Source organism: Phyllostomus discolor, chromosome 5, assembly GCF_004126475.2.
Source record: "Phyllostomus discolor isolate MPI-MPIP mPhyDis1 chromosome 5, mPhyDis1.pri.v3, whole genome shotgun sequence".
In the NCBI taxonomy this organism is placed as follows: Eukaryota; Metazoa; Chordata; class Mammalia; order Chiroptera; family Phyllostomidae; genus Phyllostomus; species Phyllostomus discolor.
Genome location: NC_040907.2, coordinates 58,074,336 through 58,094,012, shown reverse-complemented (window position 1 = coordinate 58,094,012; position 19,677 = coordinate 58,074,336). Strand labels below are relative to the sequence as shown.

Below are 19,677 nucleotides of genomic sequence, written 5' to 3'. Positions count from 1 at the left end.
AAATGAGACTTAGTGAAAGATTGGGGGTGAGGCATGAATGAAAAGGTGGAAGTGTTTAAGGCTCCAGAGTTTCTCATTTGCATATCTAGATGGGTAATGAAGCCAAATAAACACGTTGATATATCTGTCAGAAGCTCACCCAGACATAGGAAGAAAGCCAGGTTACTGAAGCCAATTAAAGTGTTTTAAGGAGATGCAATGTTCACATGTCAACTTTCTTGAAAATAGTTTGTCAGGTAACTGTATATTTTACAAATGTTAAAATGGTATAAGAAGCATAACTTCATGAGAGTTAATTTTGGTAGTAACATCCAGTAGTGATGGGTGAGCATTTTGGAGTTACAGAATTATGATGAAATGGCTTTGGTCATTTACTGTATACTGGATGGGATGGAAACTGAAAAAAGAGAAAGGAGAGGAAGGAAGGGAGGGAGGGGAGAATGGAGAGGAGGGAAGGAAAGGTAGGAGTAGGAAACTTCACTTTAAATACTTAGTTCTGGAAAACATGCCTTCGCAGAGAAGGAAGACAATACTCAGCCCTCTATGCCAGGCATAACGATTTAATCAGAACCTTCTCAACACTACATTCAAACAAACCCATTTAAATGACAGGTGTTGTGCCCAGATTTTTAAACTTATTTGACATCCCTCCTCCTGGCACAGATTTCAGAAGTAACAGGGTGTACCCCAAAGTTTCATAGTTTCTCTTAACATAGTCTAAAAACCTGAGTTAATCCTAATGGAATTGGCTGGTTACATTCCGTCTTACCATGCTTCTCCTTGCTTCAGCAAATGCTCTCTTTTCTTCCTCTATTCTCCTTCTGGCCTCTTCTTCTGCTTTCCTTTTTTCATCTTCTCTCCTTTGTCTTTCCATTTCTTCAAAACTGAGTTTGAGTTTACCAGGGCGGTACCCTTTAAAAATTTTTCCTGAGTCTTGGTTTTCTTCCTCTTCATTTACCTGGACAAGAAACAGCTCACTACTGAAAACTAGGATTCATCAAAGACAGGAATGAATTATCAATCAAAAGGCACAGAATCAGCCACCTCACACAGGAATGTTTCTTTGCCCTTAACATACTTGATTAAATTCCCTTCTTATATAAGATCTTACATGATAACATATTCGAAGTTGGAGAAATTCCAAATAAATATAAACTCAAGTGAAATAAAAATTCTCAAGCAAGTCAAATTTTTAAATAAATCAGATAAAACATTTAAGCTTTTTAAGGGATCATTTAAGAGTTATTAAACATTAGCTTTCCCAGAACAATATAACACATGTGTCTGTATACTTAAATTGAGGTTCAAATTTACCTATACAGAGTCTCTTGGGTAGTAAAATAAAGTTCTTACTTTATAATTTTCATGAATCTTTTATTATGAACTATGGTACTTTTCACTATACGAACCAGATTAAAGATTTTTACCTGGAACAATTTTATACAAAATTGAAATTTTACAATTTCATAATTAAAATTCTAATTTAATATTAAATTAATAAAATATTAATTAAAATTTATCATTTGACTTCTGGTCATGATGGAGGTGTAGATAAATATGCCTTGCCTCCATGAACAACTAAAGCAAAAAAAAAAAATACAACTAGGAGGCAAAACAAGTATCACCCAGAATTGTCAAAAAATTGAGTTGTGTGGAAGTCTGACAGCCAAGGATTTAAAGAAGCCACATTCATCTAAACAGGTAGGAGGGGCAGAGATGTGGAGAGGTACAGAAAGGTGTAGAGATGCATAGTGGTGCAGAGACGTGCGAAAATGGAAATAGTCCCACATCCACATGAGGTGGATAAAAATTGGGAGGGATACCTCTGGAGCAATGGATCCCAGCCCCAAACCAGACCACCAAGCCCAGGGTTCCAGTGCCAGGAAGATAGGTCCTCATAACTTCTGTCTGTAAAAACCAGTGGTGGTTGGGGTAGCGGTAGACACTGTGGGATTCTCAAGAGACTCCTCTTAAAGGGCCCACAATGGACTTAGGACTCACGTAGACCCACCTCCTCTGGGATTCGGCACCAGTGCAACAGCTGGAAGGGCACCAGTGGCACACAGGGAGAAAGTGATGTGTGAGTGCTGGGAGACAGCTTCCTCCGGGCAAAACTCCAGAGGCCAGGCAGCAGCACTCTCTTCTCACTGAGTTCTCCACAACACAGAGCAACAGAGCAATGACACAGGTTACCCCATCCTGGCAATAACCTAAGGTTCCACCGAATACAATTTAACAGGTGTGCCTTTCTGCAGTAGGCCACACTGCTAAGACAGGGAGACAAGCAGTTCCACCAAATACACAGAAACAAACACAGGGAGGCTGCCAAAATGAGAAAAAAAAAAAAGAAATATGGCCCAAATGAAAGAACAGAACAAAACTCCAGAAAAAGAACTAAATGAAATGGAGATAAACAATCTATCAGATGCACAATTCAAAACACTGGTTATGAGGATGTTCCAGGAACTCACTGGGTACTTTAAGAGCATAAAAAAGAGCCTGGCAAAAATGAAGGTTACATTAAGTGAAATAAAAATCTACAAGGAACCAACAGTGGAGGGGATGAAGTCAAGAATCAAATCGACTTGGAACAACACAAGGAAGGAAAAAGCATTCAACTAGAACAGCAAGAAAAAAACAATTCAAAAACAATGAGGAGAGGCTTAGGGTATCTTTAAAGGTATCAACATTTAAATCATAGGGGTGCCAAAAGGAGAAGAGGAAGAGCAAGAAATTGAAAACTTACCTGAAAAAAGTAATGAAAGAAAACTTCCCTACTTTGGTGAAGGAAATAGACATGCAAGGCCAGGAAGCACAGAGAATCCCAAACAAGATGGACCCAAAGAGGCCCACACCAAAACACATCATAATTAAAATGCCCAAAGTTAAAAAGAGAGAATCTTAAAAAGAGCAAGAGAAGAGCACAGAGTTACCTACCAAGGAGTTCATATAAGACTGTCAGCTAATTTCTCAAAAGAAACTCTGCAGGCTAGAAGGGACTGGTAAGAAGTATTCAAAGTGATGAAAAGCAAGGACCTACATCCAAGATTATCCAGCAAAGCTTTCATTTAGAATTGAAGGGCAGATAAAGTGCTTCCCAGATAAGGTAAAACTAAAGGAGTTCATCATCACCAAGCCATTAGTATATGAAATGCTAAGGGGAAGTATATAAGAAGACCAAAACAATGAACAATAAAATGGCAATATATTCACAACTATTAATAATTGAATCCAAACAACAAAGAAAGTGAACAAACAGAACAGGAACAGAATCCTAGATATGGAGATCATTTGGAGGGTTATCAGTTGGGAAGAGGTGGAGGAGAATGGGGGAAAAGGAGCAGGGATTAAGAAGCACAAATCAGTGGGTTCAAAATAGAAAGGGGGAAGTTAAGAACAGTATAGGAAATAGAGTAACCAAAGGACTTATATGCATGACCCATGGACATGAACTAACAGGGAGCACTGCTGGAGGGAAGGGGGGCACTGGGTGGAGAGGAGCAAAGGGGGAAAAAGTGGGACAGCTGTAATAGCATAATCAATAAAATATATTTTAAAAAATTTATAATTTGATTACTTGATGATATTTCTATTTCAGTTCATTAAACTTACTACCAATGATATCTAAAATTCGTAGGTGTTACCCTGACTGGTGTGGCTCAGTGGGTTGAGTGTCATCCCACAAAGTGAAAGGTTGCTGGTTCTCGTCCTAGTCAGGGCACAAGCCTGGGTTGTGAGTCAGGTTCCCAGTTGGGGGTGACAGGCAAATGATCAATGTGTCTCTTCCACATCAATTGTTTCTCTCCCTTTCTTTCTCCCTCTCTTCCCTAACATTTTCAAACAATAGTCAAGAAAATTAAAATGTCAGAGGTAGAGTCCTAGAACATCATAAATAAAAGTTGTTGAGAAATTCTAAAAGCTTAAAAAAAATATAGAAGTTTCATTTTTTAATTACTTAATTAATTAATTTATGAGAGTGGGGAAAGGGAGGAGAGATGGACAGAAACATCAATGTGAGGGAGAGACATTGATCAGTGGCCTCTCACATACACACACTGGGGACCAAACCCACAACCCAGGCATGTGCCCTGACCAGGAATCTTACTGGTAACCCTTTGCTTTGTGAGATGATGCCCAACTGACTGAACCACACTGGTCAGGGCCATTTTAAAATTCTCATACTAAATCTTGAATCAGTGTTTTCTTATTTCAATTTTACTTTCCATTCATAATTCTATTAATATAATAATAGTCAACATTTTAAAGCATTTACTATATGCCAGATACTGCTTTAACTGCTTTCTGTATTAACTCCTAACAATTAAGAAGTAGGCACAATTATGTTCACAATTTTGTGAATGAGGAAACTAAGACATAGAAAAGGTAAATAACTTATTCACAGTTACACACTTTAATGGTAGATATCTGAATCCAGGCAGTCTGGCTCAGAGCCTTTTACATAGAAAAATCTTTTTGAATTCCTAGGAATGAACCTTATCTAAAGCCAGCTACCTTCCCTAATATTAAATGTTTTAAATATAACATTTATATATAATTTCTATTTTATATCTATATGTAATTACAAATTATCATTAAAGATAACAGTAAGTTATATGTAACTAAATATAGACATATACAAATATAATTATACATATCATTATATATAAATGTGTTTGTATGTATATGTATATATACATATATATCTGCTTGTTTTACCATCTGCCTCCTTGCTTCTTCAAAAGCACGCTTTTCTTCTTCTAAACGTTGTCTTGCTTCTTCTTCAGCCTGCTTCCTTCGGTTTTCTTGTCTTTGCCTTTCTAATTCTTCAAAAGTTAGTTTCAGTTTCCCTGGAGAAATTGATTCTTTTTTTTCCTCGTTATCCAGTTCATCATCCTAAGAAAACATCATGAAACCCATCTTTTAATCACAGAGGGAAACACTACTAACCAACTCAACTGCTTTGACTTGTTCCTTAAAAACAATATTACCATGACCAGTGAAAGACACTGTGCTTCCTTGAGAGACCGTCGTTCTTCGTAGCTTATTCTTCTATCTTCTTCACACTTGATCCTTTCTTCTTCTTTTTCTAGATCCTCAAAATTCTTTATTTTTCCAGATCTTTTATGTGACTTGACAGGTACCACTGTTATAAGTAGTGAATCATCTCCTTCCTAATTTATAAAATAGATAATTAGCATAGTTCTTCCAAGTCAAAATTTAGGTTTCATGGGACTTTACCACCATCATTGGTGAATTTCATTGTTTTGCCATTAATGTTATGAGGAACAAACATTTATATAATTTTTACAGATTTCTATTAAATAGCACTTCTTCCAAAGTTATTATATATGCATTAGTTTCATGCAAATCCATTCCTGATAAGGTTCAAGGAGCATACCACAGCATGGCATTATCTGAACTTAGCTGTCAGTGCACTATCCCCACAAAAGGTACCGTGCATGTGAGTGCACTCCGAATCAATCTGATGGTGGGTGGATTCAGTTTAAACACACACAAAAAGTTTCTCCTAATGATTTTTCTCTCCATGCAAGTTTTAAGATACTTAGTAAAACTAATATTTAGTGAGAAAAAACAGTATTTTCAAGTTATTTACAAAACTTTTATATTATAAAGAAGCTCTTTGGCATTTGATCTTATTAAAACATTCTTAAATGTGTTTTTAAATGTATTTTAATTACTTCTATTACATGATGTTATCTCTGAACTTCTTTCAAAAATAAAGTGAAAAGTTATAATGTGTAACACATGCCCCTAAAATAAAATTTCTTCCAATTTATGTGGCTATAGTTTTAGGCGCACCATCAAATTGACTGGTTTTCAACTTTCTGTTAGATAAAAAGGGATAACTAAAATTTTTGTGACTGTTAAACATTTCTGCATGGTAACAGATAATACTGCACTCTCTACTAATATGTGATAACCAAAACAATCAGGAACTCTGAGGAAAGAAGACAAATAATGAAAAGAAAATTATCTTTTTAATCTGTTAGCTTTCAACAATCTCAACTATTAGTAACAGTTCAAAAAATATGCAGTCTTGGCAGAGTATCTCAAACTGAGACTTATGTTCTTTCTAACCATGAAATCAAAAACACATTTTCCTTTAAAAATCTAAGCTATAGTGTTTGAAAGTGCAAAAATATGATCCTGCTTTGCAAAATATTTTTCTACTTTTTGTTGCTGCTGTATTTATAACAAAAAAGAATATAAACTTAGTTTTAATTAAAAGATTATTTGTGAATCAGATAATTTTAGGTGAATGTTTCATTAAAGTAAATGTCTATTTACCTCTGATGCTGATTCAGTTCCCGTATTGTTTATGTCCTCAATCTATTGAATGAGAATTTCATGTCATTACATTATATCAGATTTCTGTTTTTTGCTTTTAAACATACAATGGAAGAATAATTTAGTTGTGACTTATGATAACTTTTCAATTTATAATTTTTGATATATTTCTATGTTGTTTCAAATTAGTCAATTATATCCCTTTAAATGGAAATTAAACCTTATATTGGTTTTTGCATTTTGATATCGATATCAAGATCTAGGGAACAATATATTAAGAAAAAATAAAATAAAGCCTACCTTTGTAATTCTGGAATTTGGATAACTGACCAAATACTTATGACCTGGCAGTGAGCTTATATAATATGTAGCAATTATTAATGAATTATCCACGTAAACTGAGATACAGAAGCATTTCTCCATTCTTTGTTTCTCTGCCCCAGCAAAAGGAAAACCTATCATTAGCAATCAAGTAACCATGATGACTCTATTTTGCAAGAGAAATATATGGCAAATATATAACTGACAACAATAAAGTGCGGTGAAAGCTATAGGTTTTCGCACAACCAGTTTACAAAGGGAAAAAAACTGAAAGTCATAATTGTTTATATTTTGAACAAATCTAGGTAGGAAAGGTCCTCCTTGAAAGGGAGGGAGCTGAATTTGGCCATCACTCAGCAGAAATATCATTGTTAGCTTGAAAGGCAGGCTAATGTACAAAGCAGAAATGAAAGAAGATAGGTGATTTAAATAATGCAGTGTTTGAGACCTCAGGAAAATGAAATATAGGCAACGGGAAAAGTTATAAAGTAAAACTCAGATTTGTTTATTGTTTTAATTTTATTTTTAACACCAGTGAAAGAGCCTGGAAGTAGTTTGCTTCTCACACAGCCTAAGGGAATTCTATTGTACCTTCAAGCACACTAGGAATTGGGCTGGCTAAGTCCCTGTTCTGACATCATCCAGCTTTTCTATGTTCTCTGTCAAGGAAGAAATAATACACTTTACTAAGATACCAAATTTCTTGAAAAATAAATCACCCTGGCCCTGGCTAGCGTAGCTCAGTGGATTGAGCGCGGGCTGGGAACCAAAGTGTCCCAGGTTCGATTCCCAGCCAGGGTACATTCCTGGGTTGCAGGCCAGAACCCCCAGCAACCGCACATTGATGTGTGTGTGTATATGTGTGTGTGTGTGTGTGTGTGTGTGTGTGTGTGTGTGTCTCTCTCTCTCTCCCTCTCTATCTCCCTCCCTTCCCTCTCTAAAAATAAATAAATAAAATCTTAAAAAAATACACTAAAAAATTAAGATATTTATAAATATTTAAAAAAAAGAAAAATAAATCACCCTGAACAAATTATTAAAAATAAATCAGTTTTATATTTTAATAGTTTATTTTTAGCAGTTTTGTTCAGAATAATTTGCTTTGTTACAGAATTATTACTGATTTGCTGTGTAAATGGTGGTAGTTTCATTAAAGGATGTATCGTACTAAGAAAAATTTTAACTGATTTATATTAAAATAACTACAACATCATTTCCCTTCTAAAGGATGTTAACAATTCCTCTACAAATCACACTAATCTCGATAAAAAAACTTCTAGGCAATACAGTGAGAAGGCAGACATTGAGAATACAGGGAAGAATTTCACTCAGCCCCCTCCTGATGCAGGAATCCCTTTTGTAGCATCCTGGAATATGGGCTTGTCCAAGTGGACTCTTCAAACACACAGAAGACTCTTCTGAACCACCTATGTATTACTTTACTTCTTATATTCACAAATAGATTAACTTTATTAGATTTGAGCAGAAAATGTACTTAATTAGGATTTAAAATTAGGCTTTCTATATTTGCAAGATGAAATTGCTATTAATAGTTTATTTTGTTCTACCTAAAAAAGCATTCTCAAATAATTTAACAGACCAAAAATTTCATTAACCAAGATCCTATGGCCCCCTGCCATGTGGTATAAAGGGTTACCAAAGTGGTTCTCTGTCATGATTATGTAATATTTTATTTCCATCTCCCTCTGAATATCCTAGGTATTTATCCTGTGCAAACTCACCTCTCCAACATATACTAGTTTTTGTCTTTGTTTTTTGTTTGTTTGTTTGTTTGTTTGTTTTGAGAAACCACTATCTACATATTCAGTGCTTGGGATTGTGATGAGTTTTAAAGTCTAGTGAGCAATCAGTGCTTTTGGAAAAAGGACAGAAGACTAACAAGAAGTAGGCAAAGCCCACGTGCAATACACTACATGCTGCCAAGCACTATGTATTTTAATTATATTTTTACTACCTTATTTTATAATTTAGGTTATAAATAAAATTACATGTAGTTATATATTTTACTTTTATAATTTATAACACTAATTTATTATAATTTTATTCCCTTGTGATGTTTCATTACAAAATGTATACTAATCTTTCACAACTGGAGGTGGCAGAAGTAAAGTGGTATAGCACCCTTTCCTCAGATAAAGTGGCACATAGTCATAAAATAAAGGAATTTTCAACTACTGTCTATAATTCATTTGGCATATGTCACTATTTACCACCATGCAAGTGGTTATTGGTGCCACAGGAGTGGTTATTTGCAACGTCTGGGTAAATAAATGTTTCTGACATGCAACTATGGCAAATGCTTTGCTTTCACTGTCACTTTTCTTTTTAGAAAGGTAGCAGAAGCTGAAAGAAGCACAGCAAATAGGTTTAAGGCACTTAAAGAGTAGGCAAAAAAAAAGGCAAATGCAATCTCACAATTAAATTTTTTTTAAAGAGACAGTATACTGTGAAGGCTATGTTACAATATTTGTTAAAATATTGACAAGAGAAGGAGAGGAAACTAAAATGTTTCCATAATGTTTTATTATCTATATATATTATCATTTAGGTGAAACACTGAATACTTATAGCCCCCATACTTTGTACCAGGCACTGTCCTAAGTGCTTTGCACTTATTAACTCACATAATCTTATTTACAATTCTAGGAGCTACCATATTTTGCCATGCACAATGCACACCCACGTTTTTGGCCCAAACTTTCAGGAGAAAACTTTTGTTTTAATTCAATTTTATTTATTTATATTTAGAAACAAAACCAATTATTGTATTCCAGGGTATTATTTTGCATACAGATATCATTATTGCTTTCTAGAGTTACACTTTTAATGCATAAGCATAAATAAAATAAATTAAAACATTTATATAGATATGGAATTAGTGCCACCCATGTATAATGCGCATCCTTATTTTTCCCTCAAAAATTTGGGCAAAAAAAGTGCATACTATACATGGCAAAATATGGTAAATACTACTATTATCTTATAAAACTCAAGGCATTGATCATCTCTTTTGATTTCCCAGTGAAGTACATAAACAGTATAACTGTCTTCTGTCATCTTTGTGACTATGCATACAGGTTACTTATAATGTAAGACAAATATCAATATATTAAACAAATTTTTGTGAATCAGTTCTTTATTGAAAATATAATTATGACTATTAGAACTGTATGTACTTATTTGAGAGATTAGCTCTTTCTGGCTATCAGATTCTTGAGTATTTCAAAAATACTTACCAGCCTCTTAGTTCTCATGCTCTGAGCTAAAATATATGGTGATTCAAAGTTCATTAAGAGACTCTAAAGTCACAGTAACAACATTTTATTCTAATTTGTCACCTGTGGCTATGAGCATCAGTTACATAAAGGAATGGCTGCCACACATCTGGTCCCCTCTCCTATTACCATCCCCAACTTAAAAAAATTAAAACTGGGCTGCGAACCAAAGTGTCGCAGGTTCGATTCCCAGTCAGGGTACATGCCTGGCTTGCAGGCCATGACCCCCAGCAACCGCACACTGATATTTCTCTCTCTATCTTCCTCCCTTCCCTCTCTAAAAATAAATAAATAAAATCTTTTAAAAAATTAAAACTAATTAATAATACCATTATTAAATAAAATGTGATTTAACTGGTCTCAAAGTCTTCAGTAGAAAGATAATGCTAATTACGCCTTAGTGTTTGGTAATAACTAAGCATTCATTTATTGCTATTAAAAGACCAGCATTTTATTGTTTGTGGATAGTTTATATGTGAAATTGCCTTACATCTTTATAAAATCCTTTAACATACCAAGAAAAATAAACAATGTGGACAATGTTAGGAATGTGGATAGGATGATAAGATGCTATATAACAAAAACCATCTCAGTAGTCAATCTTCGTGTAGGCACATTCTGACTTTCTGGGCATTTGATATTAAATATTTGTGCTTAAGATCTTGTTTTCAACTTATCTGCTATTTAATCGGTTCACGTTATGTGAAAATATTTTAATTAGTCAAAATAATGATTAGTTTTACTCTGTAAGATTAGTTTCTAAAACAAATGCCAACTTCACATTTAGTGTATACCTGCTCAGCCCTTTTGGCTAATTCACGTTGTATCTTCCTCTTTTCCAGCATATCCTGCTCAATTCTGCGTTTTCGTTCCTCTTCTGTTCTCTTCCGTTGTTCCTCTTGTCTGTGTTTCTCCATTTCTGCAAATCTACCTTTAACAGTTCCTGAGAATATATGAAACGTGCTTGATATTTTGCTGTTTTCCTCTTTTGCAATTTCATTGACAAATTATCCTTCAGGTTTCTTACCTGTTAGCTTTGGAACATAAGCTTTTTCTATTTTAGAAGAAACCTCTTCCTCATCATCAGAAGCAAGCATTTCTTTAATCTAGATGGTTAAATAAATTATATGAATATGCCACAAACTTAGACTAAACCACATTATACACAGAGTTTGAAATTAGTTTTTAAATACATAAAATAAGTTTAATTATAGTTAATATGAAATGTGGTTAATGTGAATAGTAAAATGTAAGTTTAAAAGATGAAAGTGATTATTTGCACAAGAATAAAATATAATAACCTCCTGCTTTCTCCTGTTCCATTCTCTCTCTCTAATATATTGTTCTTTTCTTCTTTGCTTTTCATCTCTAGATCTCCTTTGATTCCTTTCTTCCCTGGCCCTCTGCATGGCTTCAAACTTATCCTTTACGTCACCTTTGCCAAGTTTTGGTACATAGGTTTTTGGGACAGGTTTAGATGAAGAAAGCAGAATCTTCATTAGAGGAAGATAAAGAGAAGAAAGTTAAAAAAATAAGATAGAAATTAGGTAAAGATAGATCAGAATAAGCAATATAAGAAATACTTGTTGAAACAGAAAATAGAAATGAGTTTGGAATTTTCATTTGGATCATTAAAATCTGATTAGATACTTTCTGAGTCTACATATAAAAAGGAAGTTATAGAAAATATGAGATTAAAAATGTTATTAATATATAGTACAAAAGTTCCATTCTGTAAGTTCATTCCACTAAAGCTGAAGGCTAGTAAAATATAAAAATGGAATACTGAATTTTAATTTAAAACAAGCTGTATTTTATCATCCTACTCCCATCACTTACTTATAGTAGATACCAAGACTAATTTCAATACATTAGATGAAGTTGAAAATAAACCAAAGTGTGGGCTTTAAAGTTTAAAGCCTAATTCACATATTAATATTCTTATTTGTCTCCATGCCTAATATGGGCAAAGCTGAAGGCCAGTTCTTTATTCCTCATTTGTGGCTTAGGTGTGCCAGTGCCTTTGTGCACAAGCAGTGACTTACATTGTTACTGCTGCAATGCCCACCCAGAAATTCTACAAACCAATATTAAACAAAAAAGCTGCATCATTCCAAGTTGGATGAGATCTAAGAGGAAAATTCCCAAAAGAGCACCCCAAAGAAGGAGGCATCTGGTAAAAGACTGGAGAAAAGATTTTCCTCCACTACGACACCAGGGAAGCAAATTACTTGCATCATTTCTGAAAATTAAGCTGATCTCTAAAAGAAGTTTCAGTAAATAAAACTTCAGTGTCTCAGGACACCAAACCCTTTCTCCTAGTAATAATGGCAAATTGCTTAGTTAATCTGTGGCTTACCCAGCCTCTGTTTTATCCACTTATGGTGTCCTTGGCCATTTAAGGATTTTTAAGTTTATAATTTTGGGGTGTCACCAAATTTGGGGATGAGCTTTTCTTACTACAATTCTCTTTAACTTCAGCCAAGAATCAGAAAATGGCTACAAGAAGATTTATTGCAGCTGCTTGGGGCAATGCTCAGAAGGACCCACACCTGACAGTGAATTACTACTTTCTCCTAAGAGTATATGTTAAACCCATTTTCTTAATTCTGGGAAAAAAATACTTCTAAGACTTACCAAGACATTAAAACTCTACTCAAAATGCTGCCCACCATATCCATGTCACATTCACATTCACAAATTTAATAATCACCATTCCTATATTAGAACCCAAAGGAAAATGCTGGGCCCAAGACTGGCCTATGTGTGTTACCTCTTTGTATGTTTTATATCTTGGCAGGGTTACTATGCCAAGTAATGCCTTCTAAGTATGAGCGCTCCACTCACAGCTGCCCTGTCAGCAGTTCTATGGTCGGCCTTGGTCCCCCCATTCTGCTTTAATTTCTGAGCCTTACCTCGGCCTTTTGGGAAATGTCATTCATGTTCGCTCTATGTGGTTTTGAGGTGATTATAACACTTTGTATATTTCTGCACCTGAAAAAAATATTGTTATTGAATAAGAATTTGTAATGACTTAATTTTAAAACTATGCCATGCATTTTTGTCAACAGTAATACTATGTTAATTGCCCCTTAAGAAATACTGACATGATCCAGGCAAGTACTAAATTATGATAACCCTCAGCTTCTTTCCCTAGTATTTAGGGTACAGAAGGTACAATATGCATGGTATTAAAAGATCTTTGTAAGTTTATTATAGGGAACTGGTGCGCGTGGCTGTGGCGGGTGTAGTCCAGCCCGATTCAGAAAACTGGAGGGAGAGAGTCAGCACATAGGAACCGAGCCCATAGATCGGTTTTCCTGTGGGGAATCAGGCCTGCATTGTACCTAAGCTGCTATGAGGCTTGCTTTTTGTTAAAACTCCCTCACCCTGAATTGAGGCAGCAAATGTTTACTGCATATCTTTAAAGTAACTTCCTAAAGTCTGTTCTAAACCTCCCAAGTATGGAGTGGAACCACTTCAACATTTTTCCCCCTGATCTGCAACATCCTTTTCTTTGAAGTAATTAGCAACATTCTTTCCTTTGTTATCTGTAAAAGATAATCACCTAAAGCAAACCTGTGCATAGTAAATGAGGACCATCCTCCATGTAATGTGCCCAGAAAAGCAATAAAAGCCTGTCCAGGCAGGGGCCAAGGCCCTCTCTCACTTAGAGAGCAGCCATGACATCCCTTTTTCTCCACAGGACTTCTGTAGTCCGTGTGAATTTGTTCATCACAGCCACAACACATGGACCCAACTGGCCCAAGTTCATATCAGTTTGTGACCCAAAATAACTTCCCGAATGTATCTAGTGCAATTGCAAAGAATTTATGTTCTGTAGTTATTAGGTGTATTATTCTATAAATATCAACCAGGTCAAGGTAGTACATTATGTTATTTAAATCTCTATCTCTTCATTTTTTTTTGCCTAGCTTTATCAATCTTTGACCATGTGGAATTGTCTATTTCTTGTTTTAATTCTGTCATTTGTGTCTCATGTAATTTCATACTCTTTTAATTGTATATACATTATGATTATGACATCTTCTGTTTGAATTGATCCTTTCATTAGTATGAAATTTCCCTCTTCTTACCTCATTGCCTTGAACTTATCTGATATGTTAAAATAGCCACATCAACTTTCTTAAGTTTAGTTTGCATGATATATAATTTTCTAAACATTTCTTTTCAACCCACCTCTGTCTTTACATGTAGAGTACATCTCTTGGATACATCATGTAATTGGACTTTGCTTTTTAAAATTCTGATAATATCAGAAATGATTTTAATCACAGTGTTCAGTCTAATAACATTTAACGTAATTATTTATATGCATAGGCTACCATTTACTATTTGTTTCCTATTTGCCCTCTCTTTCTTTTGTTCTTCTATTATTCTTTTCCTGCCTAGTTCTGGATTAGTTGAATAGTTTTTAGAGTTTTATTGTAATTTATTTATTGGCTTTAAATTTTTAAAAAACAGCTTTACTAAGATAGAGTTGACATACAATAAGCTACACTTTTTAAAGATGCACAATTTGATAAGTTCTGACATATGCATGTACCCATGACACCATCAGCACAATCAAAATAATGAATCCATACCTCACTGCCCAACATTTTCTCATACTCCCGACCTCCCTCGTCTTCTTGCCTCTCCCACCCCCATCACCAGGCAGATATGCTTTCTGTCACTGTAGATTAGTTTAAATTTTCTATGAATGTAATTAAATAGTGTGTATTCTATTGCTTGCCTTCTTATACCCAGCATACTTATTTTGAGGTTCATCCATGTTGTTAAATAAACCAATAGTTCATTCCCTTTTATTCCCTATTGTCATATGCCACAGTAAGGTTGTTTCCAGGTACCATTACAAATAAAGCTGTTATGAATATCCATGTACAAGTCTTTCTGTGAATATGTGCTTTTTTATTTCTCTTGGGTAAATGCAGTGTGTTGGCTAGGACTTGTATAGGCTTAACTTTTTAAGGAACTGCTAAATTGTTTTCAAAGTGCTTGTAGCATTTTGTTTTCCCACCAGCAATGTGTGAGAGTTCCACTTACTCTGCATCCTCACCAGCACTCCGTATGGTCTTCTTAATATTAGACATTCTAAAAGTGTGTACTGACAACACATTATGGGTTTAATTTACATTTTCCTTACAATTAATGGTATTGGACATCTTTTCATGTGTTCCTTTTCTATCTGTAAAAATTCTCTGGTAGAACATCTATTCAAATCTTTTACCCATTTTGTCACTGGGTTATACATTTTCCCATTTTAAGTTTTAAACATATTTTATATATTCTGGATACAAGACCTGTAACAGATACATGACTTGCAAATTTTCTTAACAGGGTCTTTGAAGACTGGAAGTTCTTCATTTTGATAAGTCCATTAGATCAATATGTACTTAGATGGTTTGTGCTTTTAGTGTTGCACTGGCCTGATCTGCAATCACAAAGAATGGATCCTACATTTTTTTCTAGAAGTTTTATAGTTTTAGGTTTATGCATTTAAGTCTTCGATCCATTTTGAGTTCATTTGTGTATATGGTGCAAGTTCATATGGATAACAATTTTTCCAGGATGATTTACTGAAAAAAAAAAAGTATCATTTCTCCACCGCCATGCTTTTGCATCTTTGCTGAAAATCAATTAATCATGTATGTGTGGGTCTGTTTCTGGATGCTCCATTCTGTTCCATTAATCTATCTGTCTCTCTTGATGCCAATACCACACAGTTTTCTTTCTTTCTTTTTTTCAGCTTTCATCACTATGCTTTGTTTAGTGTAACTGATTAGTGTACCTTATAGTCTTGATTAGTAAGCTTTATAATGAGCCTTGAAAAAGGTAGTGTAACTCCGTTCTTCTTCAAAGTTGTTTTGGCTATTCTAGGTCCTTTGCATTTACATATAAATTACAAAATCATATTTGTAATTTCTGTAAAAATATCTGCTGAGATGTTTATTGGGATTGAATCTGTAGATAAATTTGGGAAGAATTGACATCTTGATAACACCAAGTCTTCTGATCCATGAATACAGTATGCCTCTCCAGTTATTTACATCTGCATTTTTTCAGAAATGTTTTGTAGTGTTCAGCTTGCAAGTCTTCCGTATCTTCTGTGAGATCTATCCCTAAATAATTCCATATTTGTTGATGCTGTTGTATGGTATCATTTTTAGGTTTCAACTGATAATTGTTTATTGCTAATATATAATAAAATATAATTTATTTTTATTCTGATCTCATATTCTGCTACTTTGCTAAAGTAAATTATTAATTTTATCGGGGAATGTTTTTAGATTCCATCAGATTTTTTACATAGACAATTATATCATCTTTGAACATTTTTTTCCTTTCCAATCTGGATATCTTTTATTTCTTTTTCTGGGCTGATTGTACTAGTTAGAACTTTCAGTACAGTGTCAAATAGAAGAATGACAGCAGGCTTTTTACCGTGTTCCCGATTTTAGGGGGAAAGTGTTCTTTCACCATTAAGTGTAGCTTTCTCCTTAAGCTATAGATTTCTCCTTGTATTCCCTATATCAGATTAAGTTCCTTTCTATTCCTATTGTGCTGGCATAATTTCAGGAATGGATGTTGAATTGAATCTAATGTTTTTTCTGTTTATTAAGATAATCATATGGTTTTTATCTTTATTCTGGTGAATTAATTTATTTTCAAATGTTAAATCAGCTTTCTGTTTCTAGGATCCACTTCACTTGGTCATGATGCATTATCCTCCTGATATACTGATAGATTCAATTTGATAAAATTTTTTTAAGAAGTTTTGTTTCTGCCCTGACTATTCTGGCTCAGTGGGTTGGGCATTGTCCTGCATATGGAAAGGTCACTGGTTCGATTCCTATCAGAGCACATGCCTAGTTTGCATTCCAGGTCCTTGATTTGGGGAGTGCAAGAGGCAACTAACTGATCAATGTTTCTCTCCCACTCTTTCTACTTCCCTTCACCTCTCTCTACAAATAAATAAATAAAATATGTAAAAAGTAAACAACTAGCCCTGGCTGGTGTGGCTCAGTGGATTGAACACCAGCCTATAAACTAAAGGGTCACAGGTTCGATTCCCTGTCAGGGCACATGCCCGGGTGCAGGCCAGGTCCCCAATACAGGGCGCATGACAGGCAACCACACATTGATGTTTCTCTCCCTCTTTTTCTCCCTCCCTTCCCCTCTGTCTAAAAAGAAATACATAAAATCTTTTAAAAAATAAACAACGAGGTTAAAAAATGTTTTGTATCCATGTTTTCAAAGGATATTGGTTGTCGTTTTATTTTCTGGTAATACCTGCTTTTGTTAACAGAGTAATACTTCTCTCAAAGGATGTGTTGGCAAGTATTTTCTCTTCTTTAATTTTCTATAAGAGTCCATGCAGAATTGGTATTATTTTTTCCCTTAAATGTTTTCAGTGAAGCCATCTGGGGCTCAAGTTTTCTTTGTGGGAGGAGACAAGATGATGGGAGTGAGTGGGTCTTGGTTCCATGTAACTGTTAACGAGACCCTAGCTGCTATTGTTTAATGGGTCTGTGGGCGCTTACACATTATTAACAGCAATTAATTACTAAAAGCAGACCATACATGGATGAGTGTTTTTCACTAACATTTATAAGCAATCTAATTTTATGTGCCTGAGATAAAAAAATAACAAACAGCTCCGGTCCTATTTGCTTAGCTGAGCCATTCACTCCTATCTAGAGTTACCTATTAGATGTTTCTTCTTGTATAACCAAGAGAACATACTCTTAATTCTCATCATTTCTCAAACCTCAGAGTTATTTCTGGTTTCTGTTCTGTATCTCCTGAATTTTAATAGATTGTCAAGATTTGTGAATGTTTCTTTCAAATCTGTTCTTATTTATTACTTCACTACTTCACTGCCCCAATACTAATGCAAGCCTTCACCTTTCATTCTGGTTACCACAGTTGGATAATCAGACCTAAATCCAGGTTCCAACCCTGTTGTTTCCTAGTTAGGATTCGATGAGATAACATATGTAAAGACTCTAGAAACACACCTAACATTAGTAAGTACCAATAATTTTGATTCATTTCATTACTCATGGTCTCCCTCACTACAATGTATCCTCTTCAGTAAAAACCTCCATTTCCCTGCAAGTGAGCATACACGGGCATATTGTTGGTGTAATTTGAGAAAGTCACACCAAAGGGTATGAAGAAAATTTAAGTAATCTCACATGGGATTATGAGGACTGGTAATTTTAGCCAAATTAATTGGCCAGAGTGCACTTCAAGAAGACTTTTTTTCCCTGGTGAAATGAAAGAAAACTGTGTGCCTTGGTGACAGTGAAGAATCAGCCTGTCAAGAATAGTCAGGAAAATAAATGAATCATCCAGCTCTCTTCACATAACTTTTTTAAACAAAACCTTCAAATTATATCTCGACTTATTTATAGAATTAGAATAAAATGAGATTACCTTTTTGAAGTTTACTGAGTAAAACCACTTAGAATAGTTCTTTAAATGTCATTTCAGTATTCTGATCTCTTGTTTTGAAAGTCAGTGAAAATTTGAACAGTATTAACCCTTAACTTTTTTGGTTAAAATACAAGGAAGTGATCCTTTGCCGACAGTTTTCTCTGTTCTACCTTTTGAGGATAAAAAAGTTTAGCAAAATAAGTTTATTTGCTTTTTGTATTATAGAATTTTTTAAGGTATAAATTGCAAACTAATAGGACTCATATCTCTTACATAGTTTTATGTTGAAGAAAATAATTTCAAACTAAGGCAGATAAATACTTATAGGGTTCCTTTAGAGACAACTTTTAAAAGGTGTGACTCTGCCCAGTAGAAACAACAGTGTATTTCCATTGTTAAGTCAGTGGTCTTTCTGTGCAAGCCAAGGTTGATGGTACAGGTTGCATCATCTAATCTAAACCCACCATCTCCCTAACACACCTCTTGATCATGACATGAAAAAAATGAATGATGAAAATAATCCAAACTAACATTTATTAAGCCTTTATTGTATGCCAGGTAATGTGCCAAATAGTTGACAAGCATTATTTCATTTACTCTACACAATAACCCTTTAAGAAAATTCTATTATCAAACCCTGTCTCGAAAAAAAAATCCAAGCCTGATAGCTTAACATTTATTAAAATATTAGTACAAGACTAATATTTTGGAGTTTATCTAATAGGATTTGAAGTCTTCTGTAAATTATTACAGCTGGGAAAACAGAGACTTAGAAAAATCAAGTGACTTGCCTAAGATCACACCATTAATGAGTGGTGGACACAGGATAACAACAGGCAGTCTGTCTACAGCGTCTGCATTCTTACCCACTGCATTATGCTGATGCCAGGAAGGTGCAACCAGAGTGTCTGGTAGGGAAGGGGGTGTGGGGGGAACACCAACTAGTATATCAGGTTTTACCTACTGGTGTACGTGATGGAAAGTTTAATACAATTATTTGAGAATCACAATTCTGGGCAGTAGAAATATGTTGGAAGCCCACAAAAACGTGCCTGATAGTATTCTCTATATTTAGTGAATTTATCATCTTTAGCCAGCGACAAGCGGGAGAACATGGTGATGGATAACTGAGAGAGATTTGCTCCATGTGAGTGCCACAGTTTTTAAAGCTACTTTATTTCTTTTTAAATTGATACATGCTGGCAGTTAATCTCTTGGAATTACTTGGAGTTAAGCAGAACACAGTTAGGTTTTCAAATGATTCTCAGGTACTAAATGCAATGCAGCT

General features: G+C 34.7%; 1 protein-coding gene across 5 annotated transcripts in view; it reads right to left on the bottom strand.

Annotated features, from left to right (window-relative positions):
• Positions 1-19,677, bottom strand: part of NEXN (nexilin F-actin binding protein) — a 46,988-nt gene that overhangs the window by 11,537 nt on the left and 15,774 nt on the right. The window contains exons 2-9 of one of the 5 annotated variants that reach the window (XM_036026332.1): positions 12,842-12,920; positions 11,228-11,419; positions 10,954-11,032; positions 10,721-10,869; positions 6,310-6,351; positions 4,989-5,171; positions 4,717-4,893; positions 770-958 (exon numbers count right to left, since the gene is read on the bottom strand). In XM_036026332.1, coding sequence (XP_035882225.1) covers positions 770-958; positions 4,717-4,893; positions 4,989-5,171; positions 6,310-6,351; positions 10,721-10,869; positions 10,954-11,032; positions 11,228-11,419; positions 12,842-12,868 — 1,038 coding nt within the window. In that variant the 5' untranslated portion in view covers positions 12,869-12,920. Of the gene's footprint in view, positions 1-769; positions 959-4,716; positions 4,894-4,988; positions 5,172-6,309; positions 6,352-10,720; positions 10,870-10,953; positions 11,033-11,227; positions 11,420-12,841; positions 12,921-19,677 lie in introns of those variants that run through there. The other 4 variants (XM_028514180.2, XM_036026333.1, XM_028514181.2 and 1 more) reach the window with 4 other exon arrangements.